This window comes from Ochotona curzoniae, unplaced genomic scaffold (assembly GCF_017591425.1).
Source record: "Ochotona curzoniae isolate NIBS_2020 unplaced genomic scaffold, NIBS_Ocur_1.0 contig_3819, whole genome shotgun sequence".
Classification (NCBI taxonomy): Eukaryota; Metazoa; Chordata; class Mammalia; order Lagomorpha; family Ochotonidae; genus Ochotona; species Ochotona curzoniae.
Genome location: NW_024466004.1, coordinates 40,264,552 through 40,287,163, shown reverse-complemented (window position 1 = coordinate 40,287,163; position 22,612 = coordinate 40,264,552). Strand labels below are relative to the sequence as shown.

The 22,612-nt window shown below is 41.1% G+C and overlaps 1 protein-coding gene across 4 annotated transcripts in view; it reads left to right on the top strand.

Moving 5' to 3' along the window:
- The window catches only part of RNGTT (RNA guanylyltransferase and 5'-phosphatase), a 241,884-nt gene that overhangs the window by 27,263 nt on the left and 192,009 nt on the right, over window positions 1–22,612 (top strand). For all 4 annotated transcript variants that reach the window (XM_040983758.1, XM_040983756.1, XM_040983757.1 and 1 more), the window contains exons 7-8: window positions 12,242–12,351; window positions 13,378–13,479. In XM_040983758.1, coding sequence (XP_040839692.1) covers window positions 12,242–12,351; window positions 13,378–13,479 — 212 coding nt within the window. The remainder of the gene's footprint in view (window positions 1–12,241; window positions 12,352–13,377; window positions 13,480–22,612) is intronic.

The following is a 22,612-nucleotide window of genomic DNA, read 5'->3' as shown; positions in this document are numbered from 1 at the left end:
TAATGTCCAGCATTATTGCACATTACTAGTGTAGTTGCACGAACTTTTGGATGTCTTTTTGATAGTGTTAGAAGTATCTTTCATCTATCTTTTTTAAGATTTACTTATTTTTATTGGAAAGGAAGATTTATTAAGAGTGGAAGAAATGCAGAAAGATCCTCCATCTGCTGGTTCACTCCGCAAGCGGCCACATGCCTGGAGCTGAGCTGATCCAAAGCCAGGAGACAGGAATTTCTTCTGGGTCTTCCATGCGGGTGCAGGATTCCAAAGCTTTGGGATATCCTCCACTGCTTTCTGAGGGCACAGGCAGGGAGCTGGATGGGAAGTGGAGCAGCTGGGACGTGAACTGGAACATCAGCTGGTGCCCATATGGGATCCTGGAGCATGCAAAGCGAGAATTTAGCCATTACGCTAACACACTGAACTATCTTTTTACTTCTCATTTTTATTTGTTCCTTAAGGTGTATTTCTTTCTTTTTTTTTTTTTCCCAAAGGAATTATTTATTTGAAAGACAGAATGACAGAGAGAGGGGGAAGGAACAAGAGAGAGAGAATGAGAGTGATTCCATTCCAATTTACTCTCCAAATACCTAAAAGAGCCAAGGCTAGACCAGGCTGTTTATCACAGACTCCATCTGGGTCTCCTACATGGGTGGCAGGGAGACAAGTTCTCGGGCCATTATCTGCTGCCTTCACAGACCCATTGGCAGGAAGTTGAGTCGAAATTATGGGATAGCTGGACCTTGATCTGGCACTTAGATACTGATGCCAGCGTCACAACTGATGACTTTGCCCACAGTATCATCTCCTAAGGTTTGTTTCTTACAGGTATCATATTGCTGGTTTTTATTTATCTGGTCAACATATTTTTGCCATTTTATTTACATATTTAAATTTTTAAAATATTGTTTTTAACTATGTAAATATTATTTACATAGTTGAGAGAGATGCATGCCTACGTGGACCTCTGATTAGGGTGGGAAGGGTCGGGTATGGAGGAGGGTAGGTGGAACATTTATGTTTCAGTTTTTTTTTTCTCTTGTGTGAGACATATGTTTTCTTGGAGATCTTCTGTCCAGCAGGCCCCGAGACCACCAAGGGGTGAGGCGACAGTACTCTTCTGCAGCAGAAACACTGGAGGCTAACTGGTGGTGAAGGATGTCTGTGTGCTTGAGAGAAGTCACAAACTTATATAGGAGAAGGAGGCAGGCAGAAGGGTGGTTCCCAACAGGACTTCAGTCAACAACAACATTGTGACTGGCTAATAACTTCAGTGAAGTTAGAGGTCAGGAAGCATAGGAAGTTGCGTCTTAGGGCAGACACCTTAGGTGCTGAAAGCCAGGATGAGTGTAACATTTGACTTCCTAGAGTTATTTATAAAGGAAGTCCTAGCAGAGTAGTTAAGAGATACTGGGGTGCAGCCCACCGCTCTCACTGCATGCCCAGTGAACAGACCATGTTGGGTTCTGTTAGCCAAGGGCACACCGTGCCATATGCCTGTGGCCTGCCATTTGGGCTAGGAGGCGGAGGTCCAAGGGGCAATCTCCCACAGTGTTTGAGACCCCAGAAGTCATTCCTCCCTGGTCAAACATGCCCTCAGTGACCCCCACGCTAGTATATCGCTAGGACCCCGTTCCTCAGGCGATCTGCAGCCCCTTAATCTGGGAGGCCGAGATGGCATGTTTTGGCCTGGAGTTCCTTGCCTTCCCCACTTATTATGTTTTTAAAAAAAAGAATAAACAACTATGCTGGTGTACTGGTATTAGTAAGACAAACTTGGCATTAACCAGGACCAGAATTCCTGCCAACTACTGGTTGCTTTTCTCCTAGCAGTGTAACACTTGTGTATGTGCAAGGCAACCTCGGCAGTTGTCTATAGCTAATGGCCATTTTACTTTAAATTTAGCTGTCTTTTATTTTTCCTTGTTGGGAAATTCCATTTTATTTTCCCTTCTTATCTGTATGGTTGGCTTTGTTATTCTATCACCCTCTTCATTGCTTGTGAGTGATGTATTTGTTTACGGGTATTTTAGTGGTCATCTAATATTTCAGTATACATCTTTGATTTGGTGAAGGCTGGTATGAATACTTTAACCACATTTTAGACAATATAAGAATCTTAGAACCTTTGTGATTTACCTCTTCCTGCTTTTTTTGACTTTGTATATTTTAATTTTCTATATTTTAGGGTCTTAATAATACCATTATTATTTTATACAGTTAATTAATATTCATTAGATGTTACCTACATACTTTAACCTTTCTGATATTCTTCTTAATTTTTCTTCTATTTTTGTGGTTCCATTTGGAGTCATTTTCTCTCCCAACTGAAGCACTCCTGTGGTGTTTCCTTTTATGTGGTCTGCTGTGACACGTTCTCTTAGTATTTGTGTGAAAATGTCTTTTTTTAATGTCATTTTGAAGAGCATTTCTGCTGACTGTTGAAACCTAGGTGCTTGGCAGTTACTTTTTCCTAGCACTTTGAAGATCCCATTGCAGAATCCATTTCTGTGAGAAGTCAGCTGTCTTCCTGTTGCCTGATGGCTGTTTCTTTCCCTAGCAGTTTTACTATTATATTGCTCCTTGTTGTTCTCTGTTTTTATCCTCCTTTGTGTCTGTAGAGATTCTTGAATCTGTGACTGGATTTTTCTTTTTATTGTAGTTTACACCATTCTTAGCCATGATCTTTTTAAGATATATTTTTTGATGATGTTTGCATAGTTGATTAAGGTGGGAATGTTTACATAGTTGATTAAGGTGGGAATGTTTACATAGTTGATTATGGTGGAAGGACAGGGGATTAAGGGAATGTGGGGTGTGATTATTGTTTCTAATATTTTTTTTCTTGATTCCTGTATCTTAGGGAAGGGTAAACATAGGGGGAGAAGCCACTCTCAACTTCTCAACCACCTCAGTGCCCGGGGTTGGAGAATGACCACTCGATATCAACCCAGGGTCCCCGATTTGGAACATGCTCAGAGGGTTCTGCTCAAGTGCTTTCAATAACTCTGAAATGCTGTTGATCTTGCAGATCCAAGGGAGAGAAAATCATTCCAAGGTTCACTGGCTGACCTAGTCCACTTTAGAGTCTCCATTTGCCAGATATTTGTTGTCCACGATTGGCTGGAGTAGTTAACCAATTTGTTCTGTCCTCATTCTTCTGTACTGGTATCAGATGTCCTCTGCAGGCCTCAGTGGACTGCCATATCCTCTGTGTGCATCTAGGCATGCCATCCCACTGCTCTAAGCATTGAGCAGACCCAATTCTGACACATGCACTCCAGGGTCAGACCACAGCTCCTGTGATTCTCCCCATGGTTGGAGTTCTGAGTCAGCAGTTCAGCTGGGGGTGGGAGGAGGAGCCCCAAAGAAACCTTGTCTGAAGTGATTCCAGACCTGACTCATGCGTGCTTGTCAGTATAGGGACTGGCTCAGTCCATCACCCACCTCAGCCTACACATAGACTGGTAGTTCCAATTGTTGGGTTGGTCTCTAGCCCCATCTCTCTCTTTTTAAAAAAATTTTTTTTAAAAAGATGTACTCATTGTTATTGTAAAGTCAGATATACAGAGAGGAGGAGAGACAGAAAGGAAGATCTTCGGTCTGATGATCACTCCCCAAGTGACTGCAGTGGCTGAAGCTGAGCTGTTCCTAAGCCAGGAGCCTCTTCCAGGATTCCCACGTGGGTGCAGGCTTTGGGCCATCCTCCCAAGGCTTTTGGCCATCCTCAACTGCTTTTCCAGGCCACAAGCAGGGAGCTGGATGGGAAGTGGAGTTGCCGGGATTAAAACTGGTGCCCATATGGGATCCCAGTACGTTTGAGGCGAGGACTTTAGCCGCTAGGCCACACTGCTGGATCCTAGCCCCATCTCTTTTGTAAAGCAGTAGGTGCTGCATCCCAGCACAACCTAGCCTACCACACACTTGGCCCTCATGTACACTAGCAGGAACTGCAGCCTAGTCAGAGACCCCCAATAACCCTTAGTAGGTGCCCCACCCCCAAGCTTTGGTTCATGTGTTTGCCATTATGTGCAGTAGACTGGTCCAGTCTGTTCTACCTCTCATTCAGCTCTTGTACATGTCAATGGGCATTGAAGCTTAGCTTAGCTCAACCAACCCCACTCTCCAGCCTGCATTCATGCTGGTGGGTGCCACTGCCTGTCTAGCCAGGCCTGCCCCCAGCCCTGGTTCCCATGCTCACCAGTGTGACTGACTGCCCATCAGAGAAGTGCCCACAATTTTCTTATAGGGCCCACTCCCAATCCTGAATCTTGCACTTTCCAGATGATTCTGTGGTCTAACTTGACAGGATTTCCTCCAAGTCTCAGCACCCACCAGCTAATGTGGCGGCAAAATCCAGCCAACCTGCACTTACTCTAGTTTATGTGTGCACCAGAGGATACAGTCAGTTAGCCCAGCCTGGCTTTCTCTCTAACCTTGGTCATATGCAGGACAATAGGTGTTGTGGCCCTTCCTGGCCTGGTCTGCCCTGGGTCCGAGCTCTCATGCTCACCAATGGCTGCCGTGGCCCAACAGAGGACCCTTCCCACCCTCTGTAGCACCTCTCACCATGCTTGTATCCTCCTACCCATGTCTCGCGTGTGCTGGTGGGTTCTGCAGCCGAGTTGGGCATGGTCCGCTTCACCTTGGCATTGGATACCGATGGATGCGGTATCCTGGTCCAGCTCAGTCTGCCTGCAGTTCTAGCTCATACTGGTGGGTGATACAGCCTAGCCTAGCCCCCAATCCTGGCCCTAATGTGAACTGGCTGGTGTAAAGGCCTGGCCTGGCCAATACTGTACCCCATCCTGTTTCTCAGATCTGCCAGTGAGTTTTATTAGCTATCTACACCCAGACTTGAGCCACACATATGCTGGCAGGTAATACAGCCTGGCCTGGTCTGGGCTGTTCCTTGCTTAGTTTTTGTGCTTACCTAAAGGGACTGTGTCCTGACAAAGGAGTTCCCCAAGCTCCTCGCTGGATTTCCTCCCAGTGGCAGAACTCACACACATTGGTAAGTCCTTGGCCCAGCCTGACTTAGTTCTACCTCTTGTGCTGGCAGGAATAGCGACTTTACTCAACTGGCTCACACCCAATTCTAGTTCTTACTGTTGAGTGTTGTAGCCTAGCCACACCTGGTCCCCTCCTAGACACAGCTCTCAAGTAGGTTCAGTGGGAACTGAGACCTAGCCTGGCCCATCCAGCACCCACCCTGGCTGTCACGAGCACCAGTGGGTGCCAGAGTGAAGCCCAGTCTGGCACACCTCAGATCCAGTCCATATCCATGCTGAGGGACACTGCAGTCATGTCCAGCCCAGATTGCTGCGCACATTCTGGCTCTCATGCTTGCCAGTGGGAACCACCACCCAGCTGTGGTGTTCCGTTAGCTTTCCAATCAGACCTGTTCCCAGCCACAGATCTTATGGGTGTTAGTAGTTATTCTGACCCAGCTTGGCATAGCCCATCCCCCATCCGGGCCTTTGGCATTGGGTGCTGCAGCTTGGCCTGTCCTGGGCTGCACCCAGTCCTAGCTGTTGCTGGTGCTTGCTGCAGCCCATCCATCCCTGCCCAGCCTGTTCCTTTCCCTGGCTCATGCATACTGGTAGGTATGACAACCTAGCCCAGCATGAGCTGCATTCCAGCCTGGCTGCTGTACATACTGGTGGGCCAAGATTGGCCCGGTTCTGCCCTGTTCACACTCCTCAGAAGGCCATGATCTTTTAAATACTGTATCAGAGCTCTTCTTTGTCTCTTCCTCCGGTGCTCTGTTTAATGCAACAGACTTTTCTTTTTTGAAAAAAACCTGTTTTTACTCTTTTCTATATTTTAAAACAGTTTCCATGATGTTATCATTTCTTCATTTTGCAGTTTGGATAATTTTTTTCTGACCCATCTTTCAGTTTCTGTTAGTTTTGTCTACGAAACATCCAACAAATACTTAATTGTACTTGTTTTCTCTTCTGCAATTTCCATTTGATTTGTTTTAAAATTTACTTGAAATACAGAGAGATGGGTGTGGAGAGTGGGTTTTAACATAGGCTATTTCAGTTCCCAAATGGACAAAATAGCCAGAACGATATCAGGCAAAACAAATTAGCCATAAACAGTATATAGTTCTCTACATGGGAGGCAGGGACCAAGGACTTGGGCCTTCTTGTGTGCTCTCTTCTGAGATACTTCAGCAGGGAGTTGCATCGGAAGCAGTGAAGCTGGGACTTGAACCTGCACTGTGATGTGGGATGCAGGCACCCTAAGTGGTGGCTTAACCCATTGTGCCATAATGACTGCTCCTATATTTGATTTTAAAAGTGTTTTTCACTTCTCAAGTTCTTCAGATTTTTGAACAAATTACAGCTTTTTTTAATCTGTCAGTTACCTAATATGTGAATCTCCTGTGGATTCTTTTAGTTTTTCTTCTCTTGATCTTTTAACTGAACTTTTTTGAGTAAGTGATTATTTTTGACCATAGAGAAGATTGTTTAAGGTGGGTGAAGTTCACTGGACCTTGACATGATGCTTTTGTTTGATGAGTCAGGGTAGCTGAGCGCAAGTGGAGGTTACAGTAGTGAGAAGGATTGACTGCCTTTGCTGACTGTCCTTTAATAGATGAATAGTGTAGGCTCTTTGGTTGCAAATAGCAGAGAATAACTCATACTAGCTTAAACATAAGGGAGAATTTGTGTTATGAATCGGTAGGTAAAACCAACATAGGCATAGAAGGGCAGATTTCTAAACAGTACTGGATCCTGGACTTGGAAAATGATGAGAACCTGGTTTTCACTCTTTCATGATTAGTCATGTTTGCCGTTTTCCTTTTATTTGTATTGGCCTTCTTATTGTCTCTCAAGATGGTCTTCATGATTCCTTGTGTGCCTAGGAGTTCATGGGAAAGGCTTATTTATTTATTTATTTATTTTGAAAGTTGTTGTTTCAAAGAGAGAGAGATCTTGCATCCTCTGGCTCATTCCTCAGGTGGCTGCAGCAAGCAGTGTTGAGCCAGTCTGAAGACTGGAACCAGGGAGCTTCATGTGGATCTCAAATGTGTGGTAGGAACCTAAATAATTAGGCATCCACTGCTTTTTCTAGGCCATTAGTGGAGAGCTAAATTGGAAGTGGAGCAGACAGGATGGGAGCTGGTGCTTAAGTAGGGTGCTGGCATTGCAGGTGTTAGTTTTTCTTGCTGTGCTGTAACACAGGGGTCCTAATTCCAGATTATCAGGAGCAAGCATATGAAAGACTCAGAGTTCTAGCAACTTTGGATGTTATCTTACAATGTTATGTAACTCTGTCTTCACCAGTAAGGAGGGCAGTTTTTGAGATTTACTCTGCCATTAACCACAGTGGAGAGCTGAGGGCTGTGGCCAGTTGAAATTAGTCTAAATGAAAGAGCATTTGGAAAGAGATGGAGAAAGCAGTGAGAGTATGGGAGAACAGGTTACAGTGCTCCTGTGGGACCTGAACAATGGGAGAATTAATAGTTTCAAGAGAGAAGTCTTTGGGCCCAGTGTGATGGTTCAGTGGCTAAATCCTTGCCTTGCATGTGCTAAGATGCCATATGGGTGCTATTTTGATTTCTGGCTGCTCCACTTCGCCTCCCAATTCCGTGCTTGTGGCCTGGGAAAGCCGTAGAGGATGGTCCAAAGCCTTGGGATTCTGCACCTTTATGGCAGACCTAGAAGAAGCTGCTGGCTTCAGATCAACTTAGCTCTGGCCGTGGGGACTTTTGGGGAGTAAACCAGAGGATGGAAGTTCTTTTCTCTTCTCTCTGTCTCCCCATCTGTTTTAAAATCTTCCTTCCCAGTCAAAAAAAAAAAAAAAAAAAAGGAAAAAGGAAGTCCTCTACTTGGGGAAGTTAGATTTTTTGTTAGGATCCAGGATCCAAGTTGTGTAAGAAAATGATGGGTGTTATATAACGGGAAGGTTATTATGACTCCCATCCCCCTGAAAAAACAAATGAACAAACAAACAAACAAAAACCTGGTAGCCTGAAAAGTTAAAATGTCAATGACTTTGAAACTCAATTATAGTGTATTTGAAAATAGTTTCAGACTTTAGTCATTGATGCTTCTAATTCACAAGTAATGATCTTTTTTGGAATTATTCAGTAATTTGTCAGAAGAAGCCATTATAATGGGTTAAACAGCCAATTATGTTAGTCTGAGTTTGGAAAATACTGAGTGTAATACTTGCTGTCTTTATTGGACTGCTTGCTACTTTTTGTTTTTGGTAAGTATTGCAGAAGAAAATAGATGAATCTAGAAAAGGCAAAGAAGTTTGTATATTAAAGAAAATTAAGGAAGGAAACATTAAAGAATAATAATAAATACTAATAAATAATAATAAATGGATGATAGAAATTTATAGCATGGTTGGAGTTATTTTTTATAACTAGATTCAATATTCAAGTCTGACTGATGCTCCACTTTTGCTTGTTGTATAAAGCCAAAAATATTCACCTTACTCAGCCATATTTATTTTACTAAACTTTCTGTGATAATATTGTAGGAAAGCCTTGGTTGAATATTGATTGCATTTTTTTTTTTTACATTTTATTATTATTATTATTTTATGATACAGTTCCATAGGCTCCTGGCATTTCCCTTATCCCTTCCCCAATTCCCTCCCCCACACCTAGTTCCTCTATATCATTACTAAAATATAGTTCTTCATACACAGTCATATGTCCATCATTGTGGGCATGGACAATGGCAGAGGGTCCAGCATCCTATTGTCAAGATATAGTAAACAGTTTCATTGAAAGTCCATCTTTGTCTGGAAGTAGAAATGCATACTACATTGTATCCTCACATCTGGATGTTAGTCTCCATTTTACAGCTACTATACATCCCCTTAAATGAAAAGTCATAATACAAAATCAACAATAGCAAGAAAAATAGAAATTTACAATGCCATGAAGTTAAATGACATGTTACTAGATATGACAGTCTCCATTACACAGCTACTATGCATCCCCTTATATGAAAAGCCGCAAAACAAAATCAACATCAGGAAGAAAGAGAAATGAACAACACCAAGAAGTTAAATAACATGCTACTTAACGACTAACGTGTAGCTGAAGAAATGAAAATCAAGAACCTCCCTGAAGAAAATGATGCCACTGCATGATCTATGAGTCATTGAATGATTTAATCAGAAGAAAGTGTTTTGAAGAGATGAAACTAACCAAAAACATCAAAATGCATGAGATATAGTTTCCGCTGATTTTTTGTTGGTGAAGTGTGTCTCTTCTAGACAATAAATAGATGGGTTTTGTTTTTTAATCCAGTCTACTAATCTATGATGTTTACTTGAGCCTAAGCCATTTAAATTCAGAGTTTAATATGTATGGGTGGTACTTTGGTCCTGTCATTTTAGGAATGGGTTGTTCATTGGTTTAGTCTTCTGATGTCATTTTACTGGGATGTTCTTCCCGTTTGCCTTTGGTTTTGGTAGGTGCTATTCTTCACTTCTGTCAAGAGAACATCTTGAAGTATCCTTTGTAGGGCAGGTTTGGAAGAGGCAAATTCTTTTAACTTTTCTTTACTGTGGAAGAATTTTATTTCATTTTCAAAGACAAAAGAAAGCTTTCCTGGATCTATTATCCTAGGCCTACAATTTTTTTCTTTCAGAATCTGGAATATGTCACTCCATTCTCTTCTTGCCTGTAGAGTTTCCTGTGAGAGATCTCCTGTGAGTTTAGTTGGCATTCCTTTATATGTCAATTGATGTTTTTCACGTGCACATTTAAGGATCTTTTCCTTATGTTCAATTGAAGAGAGCTTGATGATCATGTGTCTTGGTGAAGATCTCTTTTGATCAGGCCTGTTGGGAGTTCTGTGCCCCTCCTGGATGTTGTTTCCCAATTATTTCTCTAGATTAGGGAAATTTTCCTTGATTATTTCATTAAATAGATTTGCAAACCCAGCTTCTCTTTCTGCACCTTCTGGGACTCCCATAACCCTTATATTTGGCCTCTTAATAGTGTCTTTCAATTCTGAATACTTTTTTTGGCCTGATCCAGCTCTGCTTCCAACTTTTTGTTGGCTTCCCCCTGGTGACAGGAGATATCTGCCAATTCTGAGATTCTTTCTTCTGCTTGCTTCATTCTATTTTGGAGACTCTCCACTGTACTTTTAATTTGCTCTACTGTGTTCTTAATTTCTGATATATCAGCCTTGATTTGCTTTATTGCTTCCTTAAATTCTTTGAACTCTTGCATGAGCTTCTCATTGTTGATCAGAATCTTTAAAATGAGTTTTCTGAATTCTGTGTCTCCCATTTTCTTGATGTCTTCCTCAGTTAACTCTGAGGTTGGCAAAGGGTTTTGCTCCTTTGCAAGGGAGTTTTCAGTAATATTCATTGTGCCTTTGTCTCTTCTTTTGCTCTTGGTCATTGCGCTTCTGGTTGGCAGATTCTTCTGCTTGGGGCAGGTTTCTAAGCTGTGCCACCCACAGGTCTACAATGCAATTTTACTTATTGCAGTTGGTACACAAGTTTTTGCTTGCAGCCACTTGTGCCACAATCTCCAGTGAGTTCCAGGTTTGGGTTCTTATGTTAGATTTCCACCCTGGTCTGCACAGCCCCAGTTCCTGGCTCACCACTCCCTACCTCCTGTGATACTGTGCTGAGGCTACACCGTTGTCTCTGCAACCTTTCTCCCATTCCGGTTGTAGCAGGTCCCAGGATTAGAGAGACACCAGGTATCCTATCTAGTTAGGTTGTTAGTGGCGCTGATCTTGTTGGAATCTGTTGGATATTAGGTCTGGGTGCCACACGGACCTATTTTGACCAATACAATGCCACTGTCAGTATTATTTTCCTGCGGGACCAGTGCAATGTATTGAACTCAGTAAATTCTCGTTAGCTCAGCACATGTGCAGTTCACTGTTGTCCCCTGCAGTCCTAAAGCTATTGCCACAGTGTACAAAATGGCGCCTGACATGCCACTACTAGAGTTCTTGATCTGCTGGCCATCAGGTCTGAGGGCTGCCCAGACCTGTCTTGAACGGAACCTGTAGAATGCTGCGTTGCTGCAGTTCACTGAGTCAGAAATGAGTTCACTCTCAGCTCAGTGTATGCTCAGTCCTTTCCCTTGCTTTTGCTTCCTTATGCAAAATGGCGCCTAATTTGTCTCTAGAGAGCTGACTGGGCTATGAAATTTCAACACTGTTCTGGCACTACCTGTCTGTGATCTGCTGCTCTGTCTCTGCTCCTGGTCAAATCAAACGAATCGGCAGGATGTACAGTTCTTTGTCTGGGTTCACCTCCCAAGCTCCCAGTTAAAGTCCCTGACTACCTGGTTGCTGGTGGAGTTTTGGCGGCTGGTGGATTTTTATCCCGTGCTGTAAAGTGAATGCTGCTGTAGTATCAGTCACTGAAAGATCACACCGTTGTGTCCACTGCTTTCCTGGGTCTGTCAGTCTCCAGGTACCCCTCTGCTGATGTTCTGTCCTTACCCATTTCCTGGAAATATGTCCTCTCTGCTTCATCCTGATTAAATGTTTTCAGTTCTTTTGAACGTGTCCTTACCCTATTCCGCCATCTTGATTCTTCGATTGCATTTTCTGAAGTAGTGTTTGCATTGTAGAAGTTAGGCTAAATTTGCTTTTATTTAACTCACAGTTCAAAGTATTTCTTTGCTTAAGAAATTCATGTTCTGGGGACTGGTGTGGTCGTGTAGCATGGCAATCCTCTGCCTACTGTGCTGGCATCCCATATAAGCTCTGGTTCAAGTCCTTGCTGCTCTGTTTCCCTATCCAGCTCCCTGCTTCTGGCTTGGGATAACAGAGGAAGATGGCTCAAGTGCTTGGGTCCCTTTGACCTATATGCTATACCTGGAAGCTCCTGTCTCCTGTCTTTGAATGGGCTCAGCTCTGGGAGTTGTAGTCATTTGGGGAGTGAACCATTGGATATAAGATCTCTCTTTCTCTGTATGTAACTCTGACTTTCAAGTTAAATACATTTTTTTTAAGGAAGAAATTCATCTTTCTAAATGTAGCTGGATAACTTCATATAAAACTGAAAGAAAAAAAAAAAACCTATGGTGTTTATACATTCACAATAAGGGTGTTAACTGTTGTATTCCTGAATGTTAACTTATAAACTAGCATGAATAAGATACAGTCATATAAGAATATTTAAAATAAATTAATATCCTCATTAACTAAATTAGTAAAATACTTTTTTTTTGTAAATGTATTTGAATTCTAACAAAGTATTTTTTGTTTCTGTTTTTTTAAAGGGTGCTATTTTCTTGGAAGGTATAACTGTGAAAGGTGTGACTCAAGTAACAACTCAACCAAAGTTAGGAGAGGTACAACAGAAGTGTCATCAATTCTGTGGCTGGGAAGGGTAATAAACATTTTAATGTTTTAAGTAAAACTTTGCAACATTTAAAATTAATGCACAAATCGACAGTGTTCTCTGGAAGATAATGATAAAGACTAGAATTAGGAAAAAGTAGATGACTCATATGTCTTCCTAAAGCAATTAGAAATTATTGTATTTTCTTTCCTAGTATTTTCTTTTTGTGTGTGTGCCTTTGATTCTGCCACTGATTAATGTTTGGGCTGGGCTTATCTATGAGTTTATTAAGGGACAAGAAGTAAAACCTGATTGTTCCTCATTTTCCAGATTTTCTGTGATCAGAAGGCTGGGAAAATCAGCTTTTAATATGTTCTGCTCCCCACCATGGCTTGCCAGTGTTTATCTGCCATTTCCTGGGAGCAGGCACAAAGATTCCCATTCTCATATTATCCTGTGCCTGGATCCTGTAATTACGTATCTTGATCATTGCCAGCTCAGAAGAAAGATTGTAATGCAGAAAAATCCCAAAGACAAATTTCTAATGTAAAGATAATTTATTATTGCTAAAAACAGATCAGGTAGAATTAATTTTAAGTCAAAGATTAAGATAATAAACAAATAATAATGGTTTTTAGTATGTTGAATGTTAGCATATCTCAATCTCCCTAATGGTTCCTGTTAGGTAGGCATATCATGCTGGGGAAACATGAGTTCTGTTAGTAACAGTAATAATAATAGTAGTAGTAATAATAATAATTATAATAATGTAAGACAAGATTTAGATTTCTTCCTGAAGTAAAGATTTGTGAATATAATACTTAAGTATTTACATCATAATGCTAGTAATTTAAAGTTAGTGCAATAATTATACAGTACAGTTTAGAAACCTATTAATTTACATGCTGAAATGTAAAGGAATTGATAAGCTTCTTTAGCATTTTTTAGAAACTGATTTTATTCTACTTAGCATTAATATCATGATAAATGCATGACTCATCTGAGGTTAGTTTAAGACATGTATTGTTTTGTGTGGATACCAGCCATGATAGCAATAAAATGTTCTTCTCCAAGGTCTGGATTCCCTGGAGCACAGCCCGTTTCCATGGACAAGCAAAATATTAAACTTTTAGAGCAGAAGCCATATAAAGTAAGCTGGAAAGCAGATGGTACTCGGTGAGTTGGACTTCTGAAGAAAAATTATACAAATAATTGTAATGCTTGAAGAATACTGCTTTGTTGTTAGGCAAGGTTTGTGCTCTTCAGAGTGTGAATTTCTGACTTGCACAGTGAAAGAAGTGCATTTCAAAAACGTGTATAACTAGTTTCTAGCTTATTTAATAGTGTTTATAGTATTCCTAGATTATATAATACAGTCATTTTTAATTATGCTTAGTTTTTGCTTTCAGAGCTGTCTTAATTTCATATAAATTTTATTGAGTGTTGTGTTTGAAAACATATATCTCAATTATATTGTGACTTTTGATACATATGCTTTTCACAACCTTGTCTTTTTGAAAATATGCATTCATCATTTATTCATTCATTATTTGTTTGAAAGGCATAGTAATAGAGGGTGAGATGGGCTGGGGAGGTATAGGGAGGGGGTTTAAGAGAGACAGAGGGTGACAGAGAGAGGGAGAGAGGACAGAGAAAGAGAGATCTTTGATTTGCTAGTTCACTCCCCAGCCAGCTAGGGTAGGCCATTCTAAACCTAGGACCCAGGAAGTCCCTCTGGATTTTCTACATGAGGGGCAGGAGCCCAGGTACTTGGGGCATCATTTGCTGTCTCCCAGGTGCATTAGCAGAGCTGAATTTGAAGCAGAGGAGCCAGCTTTATCCCAGTGTGTGGTACAGGCTGTCTAAGCAGTGGCTTTACACACTGCCTCACAACACTTGTCCCTTAAAGTGAAGTCATACCTTATTTAAAATAAAAAAAATTTTAAAGATGTATTTCTTCTTATAGGGAAGGCAGATTTACATAGATAAGGAGAGACAGAGAGAGGATTTTCCATTGACTGGTTCACTCCCCAGAAGCCCCAGTGCTGCAGCTGGGCTGATCCAAAGCCAGGAGCCTCTTCCATGTCGTCCACGTGGGTGCAGAGGCCCAAAGCCTTGAGTCATCCTCTACTGCTTTTCCTAGGCCATAAGCAGGGAGTTAGATTGGAAGTGGACCAACTTGGACTTAAACTGGTGCACATAGGGAATGCTGGTGCTACAGGTGGAGGCTTAGCTTATTATGCTACTGCAGTGCCCCCAAGATAGAGATTTTCCATTCTTTTTTTTTCATCCCTCCAAATAACCTGCATTAGCCAGGGCTGGAGCAGGCCGAAGCTAGAAGTTTGGGACTGTGGTGTTTTAAGTGATATCCTAACAGCTGCCAAAAATCTGCCCCCATATTTTTAAATGAGACTTTGGCTTTTATAACAGACTGCTTTGATTTTATTTTAAAATCTCTAAGCTTTAATTAGAATAATAAAAAACCTTGGCATGTGGAATTATGTCAGATTTAGGAAAAGTTCCAGATTCACATTAACATGTAATATAGTTGCAGTATAATGATCAAACTTAAGAAATACTTTAATATTATCCAACCATTAGCCTCATTTAAATTTCACTACATATCATAATACCCTATTTAGAGTTCAGAATCCCATCCAAGATCACGTGTTGTGTTGGGATGATATGTATTTTATTTTGGAATAGTTCCTTAAGTTTTTCTTTTTATGATGTGCCATTATATTATAGTCTTTCAGACTGAGTTTTTCTGACATTTCCTCATAGCTTAGGGTTGTGCGTTTTAAAGAACATCATAGAAGTAATGCTGTGTCATCTCAGCAGGCTCCTAGTGGCCAAGTGTCCCATTACTGGTGCTGTTAGCTTTGATCTCTGGGTGAAGCTGATATCTGCCATGTTTGTGCATGAGAAAGTTACCATTTTTCCCTTTGTGGTGAGGAATCTTGTGGAGGAGATGCCCAGAGACTTGTAAATATTCTGCTTCATATCCTTCTTCACTCCATAATTTTAACATTTATTGAGAATTCTTGCCTGAAGTATATATGAGTACAACTAAAATGTTTGGGAAGTAGAATAGGGTAATAATACAAAGTAAGGAAGAACTCTCTCCTTTACCTTTTCAGCATGGACTTACAGATTTGTGTTGTCTTCTTTGTTATAATATATGTATTAGCATTTTAATGAACATTGCACACAGTATTTGAAATTTGGCATTGCTGAGTCCTGTCAGTTGACTCCTGTTTTCCTGGCATCTCCTTATAATTTTCTGAACAATCACTTGCTTTCTGACACTCCCAGATGTGTAAGCTTATCTTGTGATTTTCCTCCTTCAGCCTTGGGATCTTCCATTTCTCCGAGAGTGATGGGGAAATTCAGTTGCTGGGGACCAGGTGGGCTCATTAGCACAGAGCTGTCCTGTTTACAGGCCCTGGGACACATATGTGTGTCTCCTTGGGTGTGTGTTTGTATGTGTGTTCCTGTGTATATTGTGCAGGTTGTCCCACCCTCACTCCCTCCTTTCCTTTCTTCTTTCCTTTCTCTCTCTCCCTCTCTACTTTTCTTTCACCCCCTCCCTTTCTCTCTCTCTTTTTCTTTTTGAAAGATTTGTTTATTTTTATTGGAAAGGCAGATTTACAGAGAGAAGGGGAGACAGAAAGGTCTTCTGCCTGCTGAGACACTCCCTAAGTGGCATCAATGGCTGGAGCTGAGCTGGTATGAATCCAGGAGCCAGAAGCTGCTTCTGGGTCTTCCACATGGGTGCAGGGCCATCCTTTACTGCTTTTCCAGGCCACAAGCAGGGATCTGGATTGGAAGTGGAACAGCCAGGACATCAGCTGGAGCCCATATGAGATCCTGGCATATGCAAGACAAAGATTTAGCTACTGAGCCATCCTGCCGTGCCCATATTGTGCAGTTTTTCCAAATCATGAGTTTATACTGCTAGTTTGAAAATCAAGATCTAATCAATCTTTTTGTTCTTTCCTTTGTGTTATAGTAGTTAGTATATTACACAAAAAGTAGTTTTAAAATTGCTATCCCAAACTCAAACTCCCCTGTCTAGAATGTAGCCTGTGTGTACAGTTGGCCTGATGTTATTATTAGGGTATGTAATCAACATGTACTGTATTCCAACCTAACTTAAAATTTTATCCTGCTTCGTGGGAAACCCTGCAGTATACTGTTATTTCATTTGCAATACAGTTAGTTTCAGTTGTTACTGTTTGTATCCTTGGTTCACTCCCCTCTTCCGATTTACATTTTTAATGTTTTGAGTATGTGAAAAATGAACAATTCTAAATATCTAACTGCATAAAATAGCTTTCTCTGAGTAATGTCACTTTCATTTTTCCCAATCTCCTATATTTTCTTCCTATTCCTACCTACCTCTTGTAGATCAGTCATTTCCTTAGTTTGCTGGTTTATCTTTCCCATGTTTCTTTTTATTTAGATGAGCAGGTATTTTATAGTCCCCCTCCCTTTTCTTACAGGAAAGATATCATACTCTTCAGATCTGTATAATCTTTTTAAACGTTGCTTTTTCTCATTTCATGCTGTAGTTTAGAAATCAGTGCATATAAATTTGTAGCTATCTTCCTCATTGTTTTTTAAGGTGAGAAGTACTCTGTATGGATGTGCGGTATTTTATTTTTCCACTGTCTTGTGGGCATTAGGGTGTTTCTGGTATTTGACATTACAAATGATGACACATTGAACACGCTTGAGCCTAATTCTCCCTTACATTGTTGAAGGTTTAACCTCACTGTAAATTACTGGAAGAAAGGATTATTGAGGATGGCTCAGTGGCTGGAACCTCACCTTGTAGGTGTCAGCATCCTATTTGGGTGCTGGTTTGTGTCCTGGCTGTTCCACTTCCCATCCAGCTCCCTGCTTGTGGCCTAGGAAGGCAGTAGAGGGTGTCCTGGGGCCTTGGGACCCTGCACCTGTGTTGGGGGCTGGGGAGGTTCCTGGTTCCTCGCTTTAGATTGGTTCAGCTCCAGTTGTTGCAGTTGTTTTGGGGATGGATTGACAGATGGAGGGTCTTCCTCTCTGTCTCTCCTCTCCGTGGATCTGATCTGCCTTTCTAAGAAAAGTAAATAAAATTTTTAAGGAAAATATTAATGAGCCAAAGGCTAGGAATATATTAGTTTTAATAGGCACTGAGAAATACTGCCCCCAAAGGGCAAGGAAGATTATATTCCCAGAGGCAGTGGATGAGGAGACCTATTTCTTCATGGTCTTGCTAACTGAATATTTGTTGGGTTTTATATTTTCACCAGTGTAGGCAAGAAATGATGTCTTAATGAAGTTTTAATTATGAATTAGATTGAGCATCATTTTTATACTCACTTTATGCTACTTATATTTTTGGGAGATATTTGACCTTGCCCTTTTATTTTGTCTTTTGACTTTGTTCTCTTGTTTTTATTACCAAATGCTACTGGTAGTCAGATTCATTAATCCCTTACTACCTTTGTGTTTTGAGTGATTGTTAGTGGCTTTTCTTAATATTGAGATTAGAGAATTAATGCCTTAATATTTGTTCTTGTATTTGTGTGGTTTTATTAGTTTTTTTAAACTTGGAAGACTTAACTTATACATAATCTAGCAAGCAGTTCCACACATTGTAAAGAAAACATTTATTTAAGTATTTGAAAGAATTACAGAGAGACAAGAGAAAGAGAACTTGCATCTGCTGGTCTGCAAATGGATGCAAGGGCCGGGGCAAAACCAGATCAAACCAGGAGCCCTAAGCTTCTTCTGATCTCCTGCGTGGGTGCAGGGACTCAAGGACTTGGTTCATCATCCCCAGCCCTATGAGGCACATTAGCAGGGAATGGATTCAAAGTGGAGCAGTATGGAGTTGAAAGCAGTGGGAGTTAGTTGCAGGAATGGTATTTTTCCTTTAAGGAGTTCCCCTTCTTTTGTCCCCTGTTTTTTTTTTTTTTAATTGTTATTATTTTTTAATTGGAAAGGCAGATATACAGAGAGGAGAGACAGAGGAAGATCTTTCGTCCCATGATCCACTCCCCAAGTGAGCGCAATGGCCAGTGCTATGCCGATCCAAAGCCAGGAGCCTCTTCCGGGTCTCCCACATGGGTGCAGGGTCCCCAAGCTTTGGGCTGTCCTCGACTGCTTTCCCGGGCCTCAGGCAGGGAGCTGGAAGGGAAGCAGGGCTGCTGGGATAGAACCGGCGCCCAAATGGGATCCTGGGCGTGTGAGGCGAGGACCTTAACCACTGCACCACTGCGCCACCGTGCCGGGCCCTGTCCCCTGACTGTTGTTAAAGAATATCTTCTCCTACAGAGAATTTTTTTTTGAGAGAGCAAAGAGAACATTGTGAAGAGGTGGTGAAAGCAGCTTCTCTTCATCCAAGAGAATGATGGCCGGGTGTTCCGTCAGTGCTAGTCAGTTTTACATCACAATGCAGATGTGAAGCAATTGTGACAAGGCATTGATTAACTAGTGTATCTGGAGTAAAAACAAAGTCAAATTTTTTTCTTGTTGCTTGATAGGACTGATTTGGCTGGGTGTTAGTCATTGGGCTTACACACAGCAAGCATTTTCTGCAGGTTAATGAAGTGAAAACTGAAGCTGTAAGAGTTTGATGAAAATGCTTTGTGCATGTGATAAAATAAGATGCATTATTCAACTGTAATATTGGTGAAGGTGTCCTGAAATTTAAGTGTCCCCTAACCTCTTTCCATATTTTGTGTTAAACCATAAGACTCAAGGAGATGTCATCAGGCATAATTGATAATCACTTTGTAAGTTTTGATGGTTCCATTATTATATTGTCTCTTCTTTTTTAAAGTTTTTTTTTTTCTTTTTCAATTTACTTGAAAAATCAATTTCATGGAGAGAGAAAGTATAAGAGAAGGAAGCCTTCCCTCCTCTTGGATAGTCCCCAGATGGTGACAGTGGGCAGGGATAGGTCATTCCAAAGCCAGCAGCTTGCAGCTTCTTCTGGATTACCTACATGGGTGACAGGGTCGCAAACACTTGGGTCATCTTTTTGCTTTTTCCAGGCCATTAGCAGGGAAATAGAGCAGCTGGGACTCAAAGTAGCATCCTTGTGGTATGCTGGTGTGGAGCCAGTGGCCTAACCTATACCACAATGCCAATCCCACTTCTTTTTTTTAGTAAGTTAATTTTCAGGGAATGCGTTGACTTTCTGACAGTACTCACAGTGCATTATATTTTAACATTGGTGTTTCCTTTGGCTTGAGGACTCTTGATCCTTTTCTGTGGCTTTAACAGAAGGAGAGAGGTAATTCTACCACATGGGAAAGGCTGCAGTAGTTTGAGAAGAGAAACAAATTACTGTTGACATCGAATTGCCTTGCAATTGTGAAATGCTTTTTCAGAGACTGACTAGGAAGAGGTAATTAGAACTTTGTAATAGAATTTCTCTGTATGCTTAGTTTATTAGCAGAATTTGAAGTGCAATAAAAATAATGATCAGCTAAATAATAAGCAGCCATTTGAAAGTGGTAAATATTGAGAATTATGTACAAATTTTAGAATTACTATCCTCTCATTTTGCATTAATTCTTTTTGATGAAAGATTAAATATTATAAATGTGAATTTCACTGATTCTGATTAGCTAGGTCCAAACAAAATTACTTTATATAACTATTGTAATGCGAATGGTAAGTAAAACGATAACATAGATAATGTTTGACCCAGGAAAAATAAGGAAAAATTTAAGGCTATGGGAGTAACTTGTGCTATTCAAACTAAAACTTATAATGAATTATAATCATAATGAATGCAAGCTGCATAAAGGCTGGGGCTTTTGTCCTCAAGACTTAGAGTAGTTCCTGGTGTGTGGCAGGCATTCCTATTTATTGAATTGGTCAGTAAAAAGCTGCTATTAAAGATACAAAAGGGCCTATGATGATTGTGCATTTTAGATTTAAAAAACATGATCACATTTCACGCTTAGTCTCTAGAGAGAAATACAAACCGCTGAATAAAATGTTAAAAAATTATTTTAAGAAAAGTGATTTACTAGGGCAAAATTTAAATCTAGATAGACTAGAGAAAGTGCTTCTTTTGTTTAGGTTAATATAGAATACATATATATATAGGAACGATTTGTTACCCTTAGTGTTTAATGACATAGCTAATTTAAGGCAATTCATATGTAGTAGTTCCTTAGTTAAAGTTAATTACTAATTTGTACAGTATATATGCTAAGGTATTTCAAAAAGCCCATGGAAAATGGGATTTAGAAGTAAATTTATTTTGGTGTAGAAAATATCTCAAATGCTTTTCTATTTTCTATGAATTCTTTGACTTCTCACGTATATCATTTGATTCACGTATTTCATGACAGGTAGAGTTACAGAGATAGAGAAAGAAGAAGATAGAAATCTTCAGTCTTCTAGTTCATTACCCAGGTGTCCAGGAGTGGGTTAAGCTAAAGCCAGGACAAGAAATTCCATCTGAGTCTCCCATATGTGTGGCAGGGGCCCAAGCATTTGGGCCATTTTCTGCTACTTTCACAGGGAGCTGGATCGCAAGTGGAACAGCCAGGGCTGAAAACTGCACTCACAGGGTGCTGGTATCATAGGTAGCAACTTAACACTCTGTACTACAGGCAGCAACTTAATCCACTTAGCCCTGGTCCTGACCTATACACGATATAATGTACAGACTTTTATATAGGGAATCATTTCTTCAAGTACTGAGGAAAGTGGCAACGTTGATGATCAGTTGCTTAAAGCCCATCATTTGATGACGCCTTAGAGACCCAGATGTGGGGAACATTGTCATGAGGGTGTTACTTGAGTGTTTTTGATAATTCAGAGACATTGTCAGCTTCTCTATGCCGGGATTAAGAAAATCTTCCCAAAGTCTGTTGGTTGAGAGAGCCCACCTTAGTGTATCCACAGACCCAGACACTTGCTTCAAAGCTTGACCAGGAGACGTATCCAGTCTGTTCTACTTTTCATTCTCTGATGAGGCAATCCACATCACTTCTGGCTGGATGAGTTGGCTCTCATGTCCCCTGTGTGCATCTGGCCATGCTGTCCACTGCACAGGCAACAGCAACTGAGGAGGCCCTGTTCTGTTACACTGACTTCAAGGTTGGATGATACACATTGTGATTTTTTTCCTGTGCCTGGGGATTGAGTCCAGAGATCCAGTTAGGGAATGCCCCAAGGAACTGTACCTCAGGAGTGACCTCAGACTTGTGGATGTACCAGCCAGTGCAGGGTCAGGTTTGGTTTGTCACCTGCACCAGCCAATGTACATACCAGTGAAAACAGCTGCCTGGCCAGCCCCCCGGCCTCATCTCATGTGATACGACAGGTTCCATGGCCTAGCCCAGACAGCCCACCACAGACCTAGTCCTCATGTACATGGCCTGGTATGGCATGGCCTTGCTCACTGTGTCATTATTCGTTGGCATGTGTTGCAACCTGACTTTGTCTGGCCTTCCCTCAGTCCTGGTGCTCGCTGGTGGGTGCTGCAGCTTTAAAAATAAATAGGAACTGAAGGTATATATAAGACTTATTTATTTGAAAGGCAGAGTGACAGAGAATGAAGGAGAGAGTGAAAGAGGTCTTCCAGTGCTGTGTAATTCATTATTGGCTGCAGTAGCCATCTGGGTCATGCTGAAGCCAGCCAGGAATTATAGCCATTGGCAGAGAACTGATTCAAAGCTGGAGCGACTGGGACTTGAACCAGCAGTCTAATATGAGATGCTGATGTTGCAAGTGGTGGCTCAACCAATTGTGCCACAATAGGAGTCCCTTGACTTGATTTATAAGGAAAATTCTTACTAAAATAAAAAAAAAAGGCTATTTAAGAATTTATGGAAGTGGGATTAGTTGTTACCATCACATCTGTGTAAATGAGATGTATTTGTGGTGCTGTCTCTTAAAGGAAATTACAGACTCATCTTTTCCCCAGCACGTGGATCTGAGAATCTGCTGTCGTTCATTTAGAAATTACATTGAAAATGTTCTTACCCAGGGCTCTGTTTTAGGTGCTTCATGGAACAGGACTGCTTTTCCTGAGAGTAAATGTTGCAGGCATGGTGGGCTTGTGGGCTGTGTCTTACCCACACTGCTCTTGCAGCACGCCCGCAGCCACATCCCATGGCTCTGCCTTATGGAAATGATGGTAGCTTGGTTTCAGGAAAACTTGACTTACAAACCAGTAGGCCACAGCTGATACTTGCCATTCTTTTCCAGCCCATGACAAAGTACATTTTCCTTAAGATGATAGTCTTTATATCTCCGATGTTCTACTGTTTATCTATGTATAAAAACTGAGCTT